Source organism: Psammomys obesus, unplaced genomic scaffold, assembly GCF_907164565.1.
Source record: "Psammomys obesus unplaced genomic scaffold, mPsaObe1.curated_primary_1811, whole genome shotgun sequence".
NCBI lineage: Eukaryota > Metazoa > Chordata > Mammalia > Rodentia > Muridae > Psammomys > Psammomys obesus.
In genome coordinates this window covers 7,775,680-7,792,177 of record NW_026585644.1, presented here as the reverse complement: position 1 = coordinate 7,792,177, position 16,498 = coordinate 7,775,680, and the positions used below count along the sequence as shown (strand labels likewise).

The 16,498-nt window shown below is 38.5% G+C and overlaps 1 protein-coding gene across 3 annotated transcripts in view; it reads left to right on the top strand.

The window, feature by feature from the left end:
* Crppa (CDP-L-ribitol pyrophosphorylase A) overlaps positions 1-16,498 on the top strand; it is a 279,755-nt gene that overhangs the window by 169,897 nt on the left and 93,360 nt on the right. Inside the window, exon 10 of one of the 3 annotated variants that reach the window (XM_055624290.1) lies at positions 16,233-16,264. The exons of the other annotated variants lie outside the window; for them this stretch is intronic. Within the exon in view, the coding sequence (XP_055480265.1) occupies positions 16,233-16,247 (15 nt within the window). The 3' untranslated portion in view covers positions 16,248-16,264. Of the gene's footprint in view, positions 1-16,232; positions 16,265-16,498 lie in introns of those variants that run through there. 3 annotated transcript variants of the gene reach the window in all.

The window sequence follows — 16,498 nt, the reverse complement described above, 5'->3', positions numbered from 1 at the left end:
ACCCCAACATCCTACACCAAATACAGCACTGAAGCATGCACCCCAACCTGCAACACCAAACACAGCAGTGAACTGTGCACCCCAACATCCTACACCAAACACAGCACTGAAGTGCGCACACTAACATGCAGCATGGAACACAGCATGGAAACATGCACCCTAATATGCAACACTGTATCTGTTTGCAAAAACCCACAAGGCCCTGTTCAGAGTATAGGCTCCTTCCCTTCCTTCCTCCCTCCCTCCCTCCTTTCCTTCCTTCCTCCCTCCCTCCCTCCTTTCCTTCCTCCCTCCGTCCCTCCCTTCCTCCCTCCTTTCCTTCCTCCCTCCTTCCTTTCCTTCCTTCCTCCCTCCCTCCCTCCCTCCCTCCCTCCCTCCCTTCCTTCCTTCCTTCCTTCCTTCCTTCCTTCCTTCCTTCCTTCCTTCCTTCCTTCCTTTACTGGATGTGGGATGTTTATGAGATAAAATATTTTTCACTTGTCAATATTACTTGGGCTTTTATTGTTTAGACTTAAGAATTTGGGAAAATATGAAGATCATAAAAATAATGTCTTTAATTTTGTCTAAGTTTGAAAAACAAAATTATTTTTTAAGGAATTTGATTGGCTCATTTGGTAGACTAAAAACGGCAATAAGATCAGCTCACTGGGGCATATTCAAATGTGATGCAGTATTAGACACACTGATTTGTTGCATATCTGTTTTATTTGTGGTAAAAAGAAACAATAAGTCTGAAAATGAAAACATGTATTCTTTCAGGGAGAACAATACGAAAGATTCTTGATCTAATTCCTTTCGGAATGTATTCCCTTGTCATTTTCTGTTTAGAATCCTGAGAGCGGTTTTACCGCTTAGATCCTGGTGACCATCTGCATCTGGGTCACTGTCAAGTCTGCCGCCCCCAGGCTCCTAAAAAGGACCTCCTTTCAAAGTCAGTGTTCACTGCCTCCACCATGCGCCATTGCACTGGCCCCTCAGTTCTTCCTTCTCTCAGGACCTTTACAGAGTCTTAAAATAGCAGAGCAAGCAGAAGAGACACCCAGCAAGACTAAACTCTACTCTCCCTTAGCTTCAGAACCAAGCCACAACTCCTCACTGCTTTATTTGTGGATCAGAGGCAACTTCCCAGGCCCTGCCCTCACTCAGGGAGGGTGTTACATGCAGGATACCGGGCTTTGGGCATTGGTGATTGTTGGAAGCCACGTCAGGTTCTGTCAACTACAGTACTAGTAAAGTGCTAATAGAATGGACTTCGTGCTAACTTTATTGCTGACTGTCTCCTTGTAAATTCAGGTATTCAAAAACAAAGTAGGTCTATAAATATTTAAACATGAAAATCATTATTAATATACATATGCATGTATATTATGTATACTTAAAAACGTGTGTTTTTTTATGGGCCACCTGAATATATTGGTGATAGGTAGCTAGGCAGGTACAGTGGAATGTAGAAAGCCAAAAAAAAAAAGAAAAGTAATTTTCCAGTATGTTTACAGCTGCTTTTAATTCAATAAATCAGTGTCACACACAGTGTTGTGGCATCATCATTTTCTAATTTTATTTTTTAATGATGAGACAGGTATGTTGTATATGAGTAAAAAGAAACCCATAATAATGAAATGAGAATAATGAAATGAGCATGTTTTTCCATAATTTTATATTTTTGGTATTCAACCATATGATGATTCTCAAGTAACTTAAATTTTTGTCTCAATAAGATGTTGTCCTCTTAGGTACCAAGTTTAAATTAAACATACTAAGAAAAATAAATGTTTTAAATATAAGTCATGCATTCCAAAGAACCTTCAAAGGCATTTTACAGCACTGTAGATTCATGTGGTTCAACCTCAAACTTTGCATTGTTAATTTTCTTTCAAATCCTTTCCTTCATCCTAAGTCCAGTCACCCAGCTTTCTTACTGACTTACTATTATCTCCCTCAAACTTCCCACTGTGCTGAACACAAGGGCCATCTTCAGATGGGGTTTCAGTTCTCCTGGCATTCACAGCCTGGGAGATGAACATATTTGAAATTATAAGGATGTATGTTTTAACATAATTAACCAGTTTATACTATATAAATACATTCTCTCTCATCACATTTGTAAAGACTTAGCTAAAGACTATATATTCTAACATATAAAATATGTCAGAAGAGTTGAAAGAAGACTGTGGTAGTGTTCACTTGCCTGCCAAGCCAAGTTTTCTGACACAGGAAAGCTTCTGTGTAGGAAGTGAAGAAGTCCAACAGAGGTGTACTCTATTTTTTCATATAGTAATACTAGGCTTACGGATTTTAGGAGTTATAAGAAAAGTCACAGTAAAAAGTACAGGCCTGTAGTCTCAAATGCATAGGAAATTGATGAGAGGAATGAATTGAAATACATAAAAAAATGGGAGACAGTTTTATAATTAAGTATACTATCTCAGATTTGTGTATTATAGATTGCTTGTTTAATCAACTCAATATGCTAAAAATTTCAGTTTCAAAAAACAAATACCACAAAAAACATGAAAATAGTGTTAAACATGTACAGATGTTGGAGCTTCTTTGAATAGACTGAGGATAAAATACCAATAAATCAAAATATAAAAATTGAGATCACTCAATAATAGCTATTTACAAAATAGTCCAGTTTATAGACTTTTAATAAAACTTCATTAGTTTTCCATACAATGGCACAATTTGCAAATTTTATTAGTATATTATATCAATTTAAAATGCATATATTTATAGGCAACTATAATACTTCACTGAGGTCTGAATTATTACAAAATAATTCCTATAATATGATATTGTCTCACTTGAGAAAGTTGCGATCCATTACTTTAAAAGCATATAACCCAGGAATTGTTGGGTCTCGGAGGCCTGAGAAAGTATTTTCTGGAAATAGAGTTGTACTAGTAAGTGAGAATTCGCCATATACGGGAGGCAATGACTGACAGCTGCGATCTTCAGGGGAGGCTTGCTTCTGGGGTTACTGGAGCCAGACACTTCATTCTGAGTCATCTGACTTCCTAGAAACTGCTCGTTGCATTCACTACCCTACTACCAATGCAAGAGTAAAGTTAAAAGGCTAGTTTGATTTCCACTTTTATCCAATTCACGTTATCTTGATGAAATGAAATAATTATAAATAATTGTCTAAAAAACAAACTACATAACCACTCCATGGGAAAAGGACTTTCCAAATGCATGTGCTGTTATTATAAAGTGTCTTGTATTTATCTGAAAAATGTCTGTTAACAATAGTTTTATGTTGACTTTTTTAAAATACCAGTTGAATTAAGGAGCTATCTTTCCCAGTTTAATTTATGGAATACTAATTTTCTAAAGTGTAGGAGCAGCTGCATAAAGAACTCTAAAATTACAGTGTTTGAACGAATCAAGTAGAGAAAATGAGATGGTTTTGATAGCCTTGGTGGGGTGGAGGGGGAGGTGGGGAGTGATTCTAAGTCAGGGTCAGCAAGTCTTAATGGCCTGTTGACCATTACATATTTATTGTATGTAATTTAGACACAAAAATAATTTAAGTGCAAGTGAATAACTTGTCTAAGGACAGTTTTCCAGGAATGATTTTGAAGAGATAGTATCATTTGGTCCTACTAAGTTTCTTGTTTCCTTCCCAAGTTATTACTTTATAAAAGTTGATCATCTGAATAGTCAGAAGTTGTGTTCATAGTCTTTCATAATCCATTGCTGAAATTTCTTTACATGGGGAAATGTAGGCACTGGAAAGCCTTTGCCTACAGGGATGAGGATTTTCCAATACCTGCAGAGATGGGGCTCCTTCTTAGGTCTATATTCTCTAGCCTGTGCTGGAGGCCAATTACAATTAGGGCAGAGTTGCCAACAGCATATTGCATGGGATGGCTGAAGAGTGTGATGAGGGCCCTACAGCCATCCCTCTCCACCTTCTAGGAAGGGGTAAGGAGGTCAGTAGTCAAGCATAGCTGAGATGATCTTTTCCACATGGGCACAGCTGTATTCCCCAACATGGTGGCTGTTTAGCTTGGGAGGATAGTCCTGTACAATAACATCCTCTTGGCATTTCTGATGTGACTGCAATGAAAACAGCAAGGCATGTTCTCTGCTGTGATTCAGAGAGAAAGGAGCAATGTTTGGTACAAGCTTGTGTATAGAAAATGGGGAGGTTTATTAGTTTTTCATTCATCTAATTACTCACCTTTGACAAGTGGTGAGGAAATGTGTTTTAATTATGCTTCAATTTCCTCTTGCCGAGTGGAGAATGGTGACTGCACACTGATGCGATGAGGGTGTGATTTGCTTGAATAACAAACATATCAACAGTAACTCCTTTTATACTCTCATTCTTAATGGGCAGGAAAAACAGATGTTTTACAAAGACACCATTCATGATTATTAACTTCTGCCACTTTTTTTATAGTTTATAGTCACTATATCATTCTCAAACTCTGTCAGGAAGAATATAGGAAAGTACTGTTCAGTAGGAATACTACAAAAATGGCCATAGTTTTTCATTTAAAATTGTGTATTATAATCTTTTGCATTTTGTTATTTATTTTAAAAATTATTTTAAATTTGTAATCTTAGACTAACATATGGATAAGTATTTCAAAGTATATACTCAGATAAATAAGAAATGCTGTTTGACGTATGTAATATTTTCTTTATTTACCAGAGACATGAAAATGAATTTCAAATTAATTCAGGGAGGTGGGGAGATGACTGAGAAGTGGACTGAAAATTGCTCTGGACCCGTGTTTGTTTCCCAGCATTCAGGCTGAATGGCTCACAACTGATTGTAGCTCCAACGCCCGTAGGCTGTGAGGCCTTTAGCCTCAGGAAGCACTTGAACACACATGCACACACCCTTTGCCTCACACACGGTAAAAAATAAAATCTTTAAATGAAAAAAAAAATAACAAAAGGAAACACTCAAATTGAAATCTTAATGGAAGTTTAATTTTTGTCCATTTTTTCATTTAATAAACTTTATTATTTAAAAGTTGCAAATAAAAAAAAATCCACACTCAAAAATTAACCAGACTCATAGCTTAAGTCTTTCAATGAACTTCTGTGCTGTTGGAATAGTCTTTCTGAAGCTGTAGCTCTTCACATCGATTTTACTCTCACTATTGTATATTTATTAATGTATTTTAATTAGAATATAATTATTTCCCCTTTTCCATTCCCTTTTCTCCCTCCAATTCCTCCTATGTCCACCCCACTGCCTCTCAAATTGACATCATCTTCTTCTTTGCTTATTGTTGTAACATATATGTATGCATAAATATATAAATGCAACCTGGTGCATTAATTTTTTCTTAGACATATATGATTTCAGAGATGATCACTTTGTATTGGACAACTGCATGGAGGGCTCAATCATGGGAGAAGCTAATTCTGCTCTCTTGGCAGTCATTATGTGTCTGTAGTTCCTTGTCTAGGAGTGAGACTCAATGGGTCTTCTGCCTACCATAGTACCCTGACTGTTGCTATTGTTATTGTTCAGGTGTTATTTAGGCAGCCATATAATTTGGTCATGGATGTAGCTTCCCTGTCATTTTCAGGAAGCACAACTCATTGCAGACTTGCGTTCTGGCTCTTTAATTTTTTCTATCCCTGATTCTGTGGTGTTCCCTGAGCATTTGGGTTCAGAAATTGTGTAGCAGATATCTTCACCGGACTGAGCTCTCCATATTCCATTCAGCGCTGCATTGTGTCCAGTGGTGGCTCTCTGAAATGGTCTCAGTTTGCTGGAAAGAAAAGGTGCTTTGATGAGGAGTAGTGCTACATTATCTGTTGATGTAAGGACAAGTTTGAAAATACAGCTGGGAATGATGCTGATCTAGTAAAGTGGCACAGGTTCCTCTCTAAGATTTATGACTTTACTATCCTTTGGTTGATGGTGAGGTTTCACTCCTGAGCAGGGGACCTTAAGTCCACTAGACAACTGTTGGTTACTCTGAACATATGAGTACCACTGTCTCTCCACTAAAAGATATTTTGCCATGCTGGCCATTGTTTAGGGTACCACATGTGGGTACCATTATTGATTGCTTCCCTTCCTTGGTAGCTGCACTGCACTTTCTGGTCCTAGCAACCACATAAAGGAGGCCTTTTTTTTTTTTTTTTTTTTTTTTTTTTTTTTTAATGATGCCATAGATTCACCTACCACTTGTGTTTTTTTTCACTTTTAATTAATTAATTCTATTTCCATTTCAGTCATAGACCCCCTTCCTCCTGTATCTCCCTTCCACTATTATTCAGAATAGGGGAGCCCTCCTATCCAGATACCCCAGCTCATCTATTCCCATGAGGACTGAGATCCTCTTCCTCTCCTGTGGCCTGGTAGTTTAATATGGCAGTGCAGTGCAATTCTCATCCTTAAGTGTTTTTTTTTTTTTTTTCCATAGAGGTTGTTGCACTCTTTCCAGGTCTGTGTTCACCACAGAAACACATGTTCCTTAAGAAGCTAGTGGAACAATGCTGTCTGTCCTGAGCCATAACAATATCTTGGTATGTAAAGGCATACCAGAAAAACCCTCACCTATGTCCTCTTCATAACTTGTGTCCATTATTTGCATCCAGGCCTTCCTCATGTATTAATATTTAGTCTTCTTCATCTTCTTTTCTTTATATTGCACTGTACTCATACATTTTGTTACATAATACCTATATGTTATTGTCTAGGTTCCACATAGAAGGGAAAACATACAGGTTTTTTTTTCTTTCTTTTTGAGTGTGTGACATTGCTTAATATTATACGGACTTTGTTCATCACATGTCCTGCAAATTTTGTAATTACACAAATGGCCAATAACTATTTAAAATGTTTTTTTTAATTTTCATTTTTTATATTAATTAAAGTTTGTTCACTCTATCCCAGCTCTAGTCCCCTCCCTCATTCCCTCTCAATCCCAGCTTCCCTCCCTCATCTCCTCCCATGCCCCTCTCCACTTCCCCTGATAGAGGAGGTCCTCCTCCCCTTCCCTCTGACCCTAGCCTATCTGGTCTCATCAGGAGTGGCTGCATTGTCTTCCTCTGTGGCCTGGTAAGGCTGCTCCCCCAGCAGGGGGAGATGATCAAAGAGCCAGCCACTGAGTTCATGTCAGAGACAGTCCCTGTTCCCATTACTAGGAAACCCACTTGGACACTGAGCTACCATGGGCTACATCTGTGATGGGGTTCTAGGTTATCTCCATGCATGGTCCTTGGTTGGAGTATTAGTCTCAGAAAAGACCCCGTGCCCAGAATTTTTGGTTCTGTTGCTCTCCTCGTGGAGCTCCTGTCCCCTCAGGTCTTACTGTCTTCCCCCTTCTTTCATAAGATTCCCTACACTCTCCTTAACCATCAGGGAAATGAAAATTAAAACTGAGATGTGGCCTGTCTTAGACAGTGTTGCTGTTGCTGGAATACAAACATAGTGAGTACCTTGAGGCAGAGGGGTCCTGCTCACTGGCGTGCTCTTTATGACTGCGCCACCTGCTTTTGTCTAAAACCCAGGGCCATCTGCCCAGACATGACCCCACTCACACTGGTCTGGTGTCTTTCCCATCAATCCCTAATTAAGAAATTTCTTTGCAGGCTTGACTACAGCCCCATTGTCTTATGGAGGACTTTTTTCTTTTTTAGTTTTATTTTTTACATCATAAATTGCAACTGCAGCTTTCTCTACCTTTCTTCCTCCCAATTCCCTACACTCCTAGCTACAATCCTCCTCTAGTTCTCCTAAAAAACAAAAAAGCAGGCATCCAGTGTCTAGCTGACATAAAAGAGAGCAGCCCAGCTTTTCTGAGTCAGAATGCTGTCTTCATGAGGTCTGGTAGCACATGCTGGGGATAATGAGGAACACTTAGTGCTGATAAGTAAAACTTAACGCTGCTGGTATGGAGATAAGTTGGAGGGTTCCTCTAAAATAAAAATGGAACTACCATATAATCCAGCTATTTCACTCCTGGGCATATATCCAGAGAACACTGTAGCCTACCAAGGAGATATTTGCCCCCCCCCCCATTTGTATTGCTACTTCATTCTCTATAGCAAGGAATTATTGTTCACCTACTTGTCCATCAACAGATGGATAATTAAAATGTGGCATATATACATATATATGTACATATACATGCTACGATATATATGTACATATATAAATATATATAATATTCAGCTCAAAATAAAAATTTAATTGTCCACAGTTTTCAAACCTGAATGGGGAACAATATATGACATATTAAAATTGAGATTAAAGTGTTCTATTTGACGCTTACTGGCAAATCTTCACACTCAGGTTGCTGTTTGTGCTAGCCATATGCTCCCATTTGATTATAAGGTAGAATTTCTTAAATAATGACCTTTGGGTGAGTGGGTAAAAGCCCTTCCTGCCAAGTTTAGTTTAGTCCTTGGATTCACATGGTAGAAGGAAAGAATTAACTCTTAAAAGTTGTCCCCTAATTTCCGCATACACAAGCTGTGGCACACCACTTCTTCCAAATAATAATAAATGTAATTAAATAAAAATGCAATTTTTATTTTATGGCAAGTAATATACCATTATGAAAAGACTTGAGTCACTAAATATAAATACCAAATTACAGGCAATCATTGGGCTAGCACATGCATAGAAAGGTTTTTAATGTGTCTTCATTATGCATTGTGTTTTCAATTTTTTCTGGTGAGCAGACATTTCTTGCTTGCTTACTGGTAAATGGTCTTAGCCTCTGACTAGGACTGTTCAGTTTTTAATTTTAAGTAGGAATAAGTCTTGCTAAATAAACTTGGGCTTACTTTTAATTGTACTACGTTCTTCACTTTAATCCTCTTATCCCTTTATAAAATTTCTGACTCCATATTTAAGATGTTTTGATGCAATTAAAGGATTTTGTCTCTCCAGGGAGGGTGGTCTATTTTTTGTATTTAATTTGAGAGAATCCTGTGTCAGCCCAGACTTAATTGTATTTTTCTCACCCCTGTGAGTAGAGAAACACCAAAGCCCTTGATAAGAAATTGCTGCAGTTAGTGGCTGAGTCAGTTTTAAGTTGTGAAGGAATGATTAGGCATAATCTCTAAATCTATCTGAAAATGAAATGGTTACATCATTTTTCTCTAGGAATATCCTAATCCAAGACCGAAAATTAAAGCAATGCCAAGCCACATCTTTGTGAACCTTGACAGTACAGCAGTGAGAGCATCTCCTGTAGCCTGAAAGGATCAGAGGAAGCTGTGATACAAGCAGAGCTGGCAGGGCTCTTCGTATCTTCTCACATGTTTCCTGAGCCATTGGGTAGCTTCAGTTTCTTCTGTGGTTTATCTGTGGAAAACTTGACATCGAAATAGCATTGTTGATCAGAGGAACATTAGTGTAGGGATGAATGGGTTAATGCTCCTCCTTGATAGTTGTCTTTATTTCCCTTGTCTGCTCTCTCTTATCCAAGATGCTGTGTTATAATGAAGCAGGAAAACCTTCCTTAGCAGGGACAGTTTAATTTTATTAAAAAAACAAAAACCCAGTTCTATTATGAGATTTCTCAGGGGCTCTGATGAGATCTCAGTTGTTTGATTGTTTTTAATGAACTAAGAACACTAGGTCTGACAATAAAATCCTGAGGATTTACTTAACAGGTATTTCAAGTCTAGTATCTTGCCATGTGTGTCTTTTGCTTCTTTTAAACTATTTGTTCTTTGATGCTAAGGCATTGGGGAAAAAGACAAAATTTTAAGCCAGTTTAATGACTTTGCAAGAATCTTGAGGCCCTGGGTGGTAGTAGAAGCAGCTGTTGGGTCTTCTGTGGTATGGCTGAGTGTGTGTAATCACAGGCTTCGGGAACTCCAGCCACTGCATTGATGTTGCCCATTTCAGCCATAATCCTTTTTGGACTCAAAACAAACAAACAAACAAAAAACAACAAAATAAAACAGAACAAAAACAAAACAAAACAAAAAAAAACATGTGTCCTAAAACAAGACCGAGAGAAACTTTCAGTCTTGGATGTATTGTTCCGTGGTTAAGAGCACAGGCTGCTCTTCCCCAGGACCATGGTTTGATTCCCAGCACCCACATGGCAGCTCACATCCAGGTAAAGGGAATCTGGTTCATCCTTTTGTCTTCCAAGGGCCACATGCTTATGTGGTGGAGCACATATAGCACATGTATCCATGCAGGCAAAACACCCAACCGCTTAAAATAATAGCAAAGTAGCCATCCCAAAACCCAATAGCTACAAATTAAAAAAGCTTCCCTAGCTGCATTGTCTTCCAGAAAATTCACTAAATTTAATTTCATGGTTACAGACTCTCTGACTTTAACAATCAGAGAATAAGAAACTTTGCTCTATGAGCTTTAAGTTTTATTTCAAATGCTTTGTGAAATCTTTCTCCTCAGCAGTCAAGGGTTAGAAGCCAGGTCAGCCAAGCTCATGAATGGGAATAAAGGTAGGATATAGGATGTGTTTCCCAAAGATGGATGTTGGACACACACAAACAATAGGTCATTTACAGGCTTAGGCTTTAGGGAGTAAATGAGAAAGCATACAGCAAACATTTGTGTCCATATATTATAAAATTTAAGTGCTTATTTCATAATTTTCTATGATGTTATAAATGATCATATTTGCAGGGTATCTTATAAGATTGTTCTAGAAATATTGTCAACCACAGTTATTTTTAAGTACTTGTGAAAGGTACTGTAAATTATATATTACTAAAATAGTTTAAAGCCTCAGAAAATGTTAACAAAATTAATTAACCATTAAAATAGTACTATCCATTTTCCTTTTCTTCATTCCAGGATACTCCCTAGGCAAAAAAGAAACCATAGTTCATGCCTAAAATATAATTTTTGTTTTTGTTATACTCGAAGCAACTAGGATTTTGAAAACTACTATCTCTACCATGTATGTTAGGTTGGCGAAAACTTTCTTTTCCCCCAAGTGAGAATGTCAGAGCTTCTGTAATGTTTATAGCATTTTACTATGGAGTGTAGCTTTCTTGGTTATCTTGGCTTCGGTTCATTTGTGGGGATGTCGCAACTTGTAGAGAATGTCTACTGCTCTCTTCTTTTCCCATCCAAGCAGTTCGCATCACTTTCCTTATATTTTTGCTGCAGTAGTCCTATGCAATGTAGACGACAGTACTTACTCCTCCCTATTATCTTCAATATAACCCTAAACCAACAGGATGCTCTATGGTCATTGTTGTTGTTTTGTTTCTGGTTCCCTGCTTTATTTGTAGTACCCAGAATGTTCCTGGCATGCTAGGCCCTTGGTAGCTATTTGTTGATTGATTGATGTGTAAGACCACAAAGAAAGTATTTGGAGAGTAACCTAAATTGTTGTGTCCTTGTTGTACTTATTATGCTGTATTAGTTCAGTTTATTCATAGTGTACCCCTAAAAGTATTTAAAATATCAAGAGAATGCTGACTGCACCATATGTGGATCCTGCAATGAACTGAATTCATACAAAGGTGTTTATCCCAGGAATTCAGACACTTTATTAAATAACCATACTATAAGTAATCAGTATATATCCATGTTAAGTAAAAGTGTTGATATCATTTCAATGATTAGAGAAGATACATGTGACATAATTTCATATTTACCAGTCATGGTAAATTCCTAGCAAACCCAAGGTGTAGTGAAATTTTAATTGAAAAGTTTTATACCAGAATTATGAGGCATGTATCACACTGAGTATGTTAAGTCAGTGTTAGAATATTGTCTTACACTGACATGAGAAAAGAATGCCCACAATTTCCATTTCTAGTCAGCGTCATATTGGGTACCTGAACTAATGCAGAAGGGTGAGGCTGAGATGGAAAGTACAAGCTGTAAGGAATCCATGGGTCATTGTTTGCAATTTGAAAAGAATACTAATTAAAAAGCAAACTTGTGAAATTACAGACAAAATTTCTAAGGGTCCCAAAGGTTTTACATAGAGAATCAGCATATTTATATACTTTTATTTCAACATAAGTTTAAAAATTGTGGTGTATTGAGTGATCTTGTTATGGATGTGGGCATATGTTGCTGTGCTTTATTGAGTGATCTTGTTAAGAATGTGTGCATGCTTTCCTTTGATCTCTAAGTTGATATTTTAAAATGAGTATCATTTTTATTTGTTTCCCAATGAATTTGATTCATTATGTGTTACACATGTACTGGAGTTTATATATCTATTTTTATACATGGCTCAGAACCATTGAGAAAATGCATAGACTGAAGTATTGCAAATGAACAGAAATTAGAGGCATTTTGGACTGATCAAGTTCAGCACCACCCTTTTCCTGTTCAACAGGTAAGCAGTGACAGCTCTTGCTAGCTGAGCACGGGAGGCTTTGCTTCAGGTTCCTGCACGCTCTGTCTCCACAGACCGTGCGAACACTCTCTGGCAGGATTGCACTGTTGCTCAAGGGGGTTGATAATATGCCAATTTATTAATGGCACAGTAAGTCATTTAGATGTGTATATTTCTCACACTGTGTGAGAAGACTTGTGAGTTTTTTCAAATGTTAATTGACTTCTCAGAAATCTTAAGGCATAGGGCTGTTGCAGCCTAATTATATACTGTCGTTGTCAAATTAGGTAAACAACCACTACAACAAACATCTGCCCCCTTAAACTAACCTTCCACTTTTGATTGAATTTTTATGTATCAAATAATTATAGAGTGTCATAAGTAATTTGACTTTATAGGAGTCTGGAGGGTTTCAAATTCATTTTACATATAGTCACTGTGATGATTAAATGTCTCTGATGTAGAGGAATGAGTTTTTGAAAGATTGTGTTGGTTTTAGAAGTTGAGAGGTTAGCTCTGTGTTTAGTAAGATGGTGTTTTTGAACATAGAACAGTCAACCTTTTCTTGTCACATTGAAGCATGCATTGTAATCACTGAAATCATGAACAATCCCTAGCGAGTAGTATGTGTAGATGCCAGGCGGAGAATTTTGTTGTAATCGTGATAATCAAGTTTGTTTTATAGAATTAATATTTTTTTTCTTCCTTACCAGGGGGCCCTTGACCTTACAAGGTTGAACCTTTAGACGTATACTAAATACCTATATGTTTATGTTTTATAGAGTTTTTAGAAGAGGATACTAAATAAGTGATTACAGCTGATTTATGGGTTCTTCTGTGTCTTAGTGGATTAATTTTTTTGTGCTACAGTATTAATGTGGATTTTAAAAATTGAGTTATCATTGGAATACCCCCCCCCCATTGAAGCAAAGGCATTTACTACACTTAAAGATAAAACCAGGAAATAGCTATATCAGTGGAAAAAGATTTTATTGAGCAACTACCTCAAGGGAGGAAAGGGGGCTGAGATTTATTCCTATGTAAGCAGAGGTGACTGGGCATTGTGAAGGGAGAATGAAGGTAGATAGGAAGAGAGCAGACCTCTAGTGACAAAATAGCAAAGGTATGGCTAGGGAAAGACTGATTGAACCAGTGGAGTCAGCTATTTAGCAAGTTCGAATTCCACTTTCCTATGGAGACTACTGGATGACCATGTCCTTCTAGATGACTTAGTTTCCAAAGAAGTTTTCAGGTCCTTGAGAAGGACTCGCTTGACTTGTAAGTGTCACATTGGCTCAAAGCATTAGCGATCAGGAGATTGTCAGCTGGTCCTGCCCAGAACAAGCAGTGTGTTGTCCTGTGAGCTGTGAGCTCTCTGAGGCTGGCTGGGGTCTCTCTGGCGACATGGTAACAAGCAGTGTGTTGTCCTGCGAGCTGTGAGCCCTCTGAGGCTGGCTGGAGTCTCTCAGCGACACGGCTTTACATTGCAGAGGGTCTTCTCAAGTTTTGTTGTATTGGGGCATAGCTGCTTGAGCAGAGAATTTTTGTGTTATGGCTCTGCTGTTGTCACTTCGTTATATACAGCTAGGGTTAACAGATTGTTCATTTTCCAGTAGAAAAGAATATGCCACTAATTTGGCATGGAAACATGTGATCTTTCCTGAGTTGTTTCATTGTTTTGTGCTTGCTTTTCCTGTGAGACAGTGCTTTGTGCTGTACTTGTGCTTTTATTTAAAGATTAAAAAAATTGAATAGTGCATAGGATGAAAAGCCTTCTCCAGCCTGAAGCAGCTTCTGTTCCAGGCAGTGGTTTGCTTTCATAACTGGGTTTCCCTTTTTGCTCCGGGCCATTTTTCAGACTCACAATGGTGCATTTATAATGTAGGTGTGCCATGGTTATCATGTTTACCTTATTCTGCCTGACCTGAGACTTGGGCAGGTTTTTTTTTTTTGGGGGGGGGGGGTTTGATTTTGTTTTGTTGTTATTTTTCTTTGTTGGTTTGTTTTTAAGATTTTAATTTTTTCACCTCAACAATATTGCCAAGAAAACACGATGTGTGCTGTGTTTCATCAAACAAGATCACCAGCATTTGAGTAACTTGAATGACCCACAAGCTTTGCTTATGTTGTATTGCATAGCGACTCACCAGTAGAGCATGCAGAGGCTGTGTCATGGAATAGCAGCAACATTGCAGAGTGTTCTAATTGGCTTTTCTGTGTGTGCCACTCAGGGAAAACAAAAAGCAGGACATTGCTGCGTTTGTGTGTTTGGAAATTATCAGTGGTAGGACAAGTCCTCATCTGACCTGTGAAGATAGCTTTTTGTGTGGTGGACCCTGACTTACTTCTCTGATTTTAGACTTTGAGCGTGAGGTCTCCCCAGATATGCTATAGCTTTGACTTCAGTAGTCACGTTACTTCAAGCACTGTTGTCTTTCTCTTAGAGGTGTATGTTAGTGCTACAGTATTCTTTTCCAAATTTAGTTGAAGCTCACTCTGCTAACTCAGTTCATTTGTTTGACTTTTTATTTTTTTCTGACTAGTCCTAGCCTACTTGGGGGTATTTGTTGGCATATGAGAAGATAACTGTGTATTGACCACTCTGTGCCAGGTGCTTTCAGATGCACACTCATGGAGACCAGAACAGTTTCATGAAGTGAGTGTCGATGATCCTCTCCAGTCATTTCATCAGTTAGGGCACAGCTAAGAGCTGGGAGTGCAGCTGAAGCAAGCTGTCCACGTGAGAGAATTGAGGCACATGGCCACCAGAGGTTGCTTGAAAAGTTATGAAAAGGGAGGAGGCTTTTTATACCAGAACATTCACAGCGAGGCCCTGGATACAGAGAGGAGGGTGTTAAAGATAATTGGTCATGTTGAAGATTTGTATATGTCTTCTACTGTGTGAAAGGAAATCTGTGGATTCCGTGGGATTTGAAATCATGTACGGTAGCTGAGAGCCTCCTCTGTCCTGGGAACTTCTCCTCTCAGTGGTGGATTGACGCTGGCTGTGGCAACCCAGAAGCCAGGTGGACTGTTCTGAGGCTGCCCTGGTCAGCACAGTGACTGGAAAGAAGAGAAAGGCAAGGCACCTAGAAGAGTGGGTCAGTTTAAAAATCAACTCTGTAAAAGGAGTGAGGGCTGGATGGAATTCCGTGGGAAGCCTGCTTGGAGCTTCACTGCTTCTGTTACCCAGGAAACCTGGCTTGCTGTGTGAGCTGCGTGCAGGGAGGAGCACAGAGCAAGCATGTTCTTTCTCCAGTTGGGCCGCTTCAGTTTTCTGCTTATCTTAATTGCCTCTGCCCAAAGGTATCATTGTGTGACTTGGGTTAGTGTAGAGCACCTGATTTTATGCTGTCAACAACATTGGAAACAGTGGGTTTCATGTTTTGTTTTGTTTTAAGTTATCTCCAAGATTTGGAGAGAGTGGGATAATGAGAGTGCAAAGACCTGTTAGCGTGATAAGGAAAGTTAAGGTGCAAAATTCTCCACTTCATTCTTTTACCCTACTTCTTTAAGATGTCACATTGCCATAACATCCCTTTGAAATGATATATACTGCAGGTATATTAGGAAACAAATACCAGTGAATAAAAGTTCCAAGAAACAAAACACAATAATGTAAATTAAACACAATAATTTCAAAAGGTTTCCCTAGTTTCAGAACGTTAAGGTGAGTCAGATTCTGAGCATTTGGTACCACCATCTTGCTCCTAATTATTGTTTTCACACTTACTGGAAAGTGTGCCTTATGCTATGGGATCTCATTTTATTTACCTCAGAAATATCTTGTTCATGAAGTCAATACAGTAAAATAGAATATGATACATGATTAAATACAAATATTGTTTTTCTTGGCACACAGATTCTTCTTGCTAGAGAAAATTTTCGCAGGTTTTTGTCTCCTCTGATACGTGTTTAGAGCCTGTAATGGTTTGGTTCTTAAATGTTTTGCAGAGGCCCGTACACTAAGCCTGTTGCACTCCTGCATGGAGGTACCGACCAGTGAGGAAGATGAGCTGTTAGCAGTGTGCCTCGGAAGGGGGTAGGGACCCCTGGTCTCTTCCTCTGCCTGCTCCCTGGCTGCCATGGGAATGGGAGCAAGATGTGAGAAAAGATCTGTCTTAAAGAAAGTTGGTGGGAAGAGACCTGTGTAAGAAGTGAAGAAAGAAACACTGTCTCAAAGGGATAAGCTCACACAGGAGGCCGAGGCTCCATGGGGT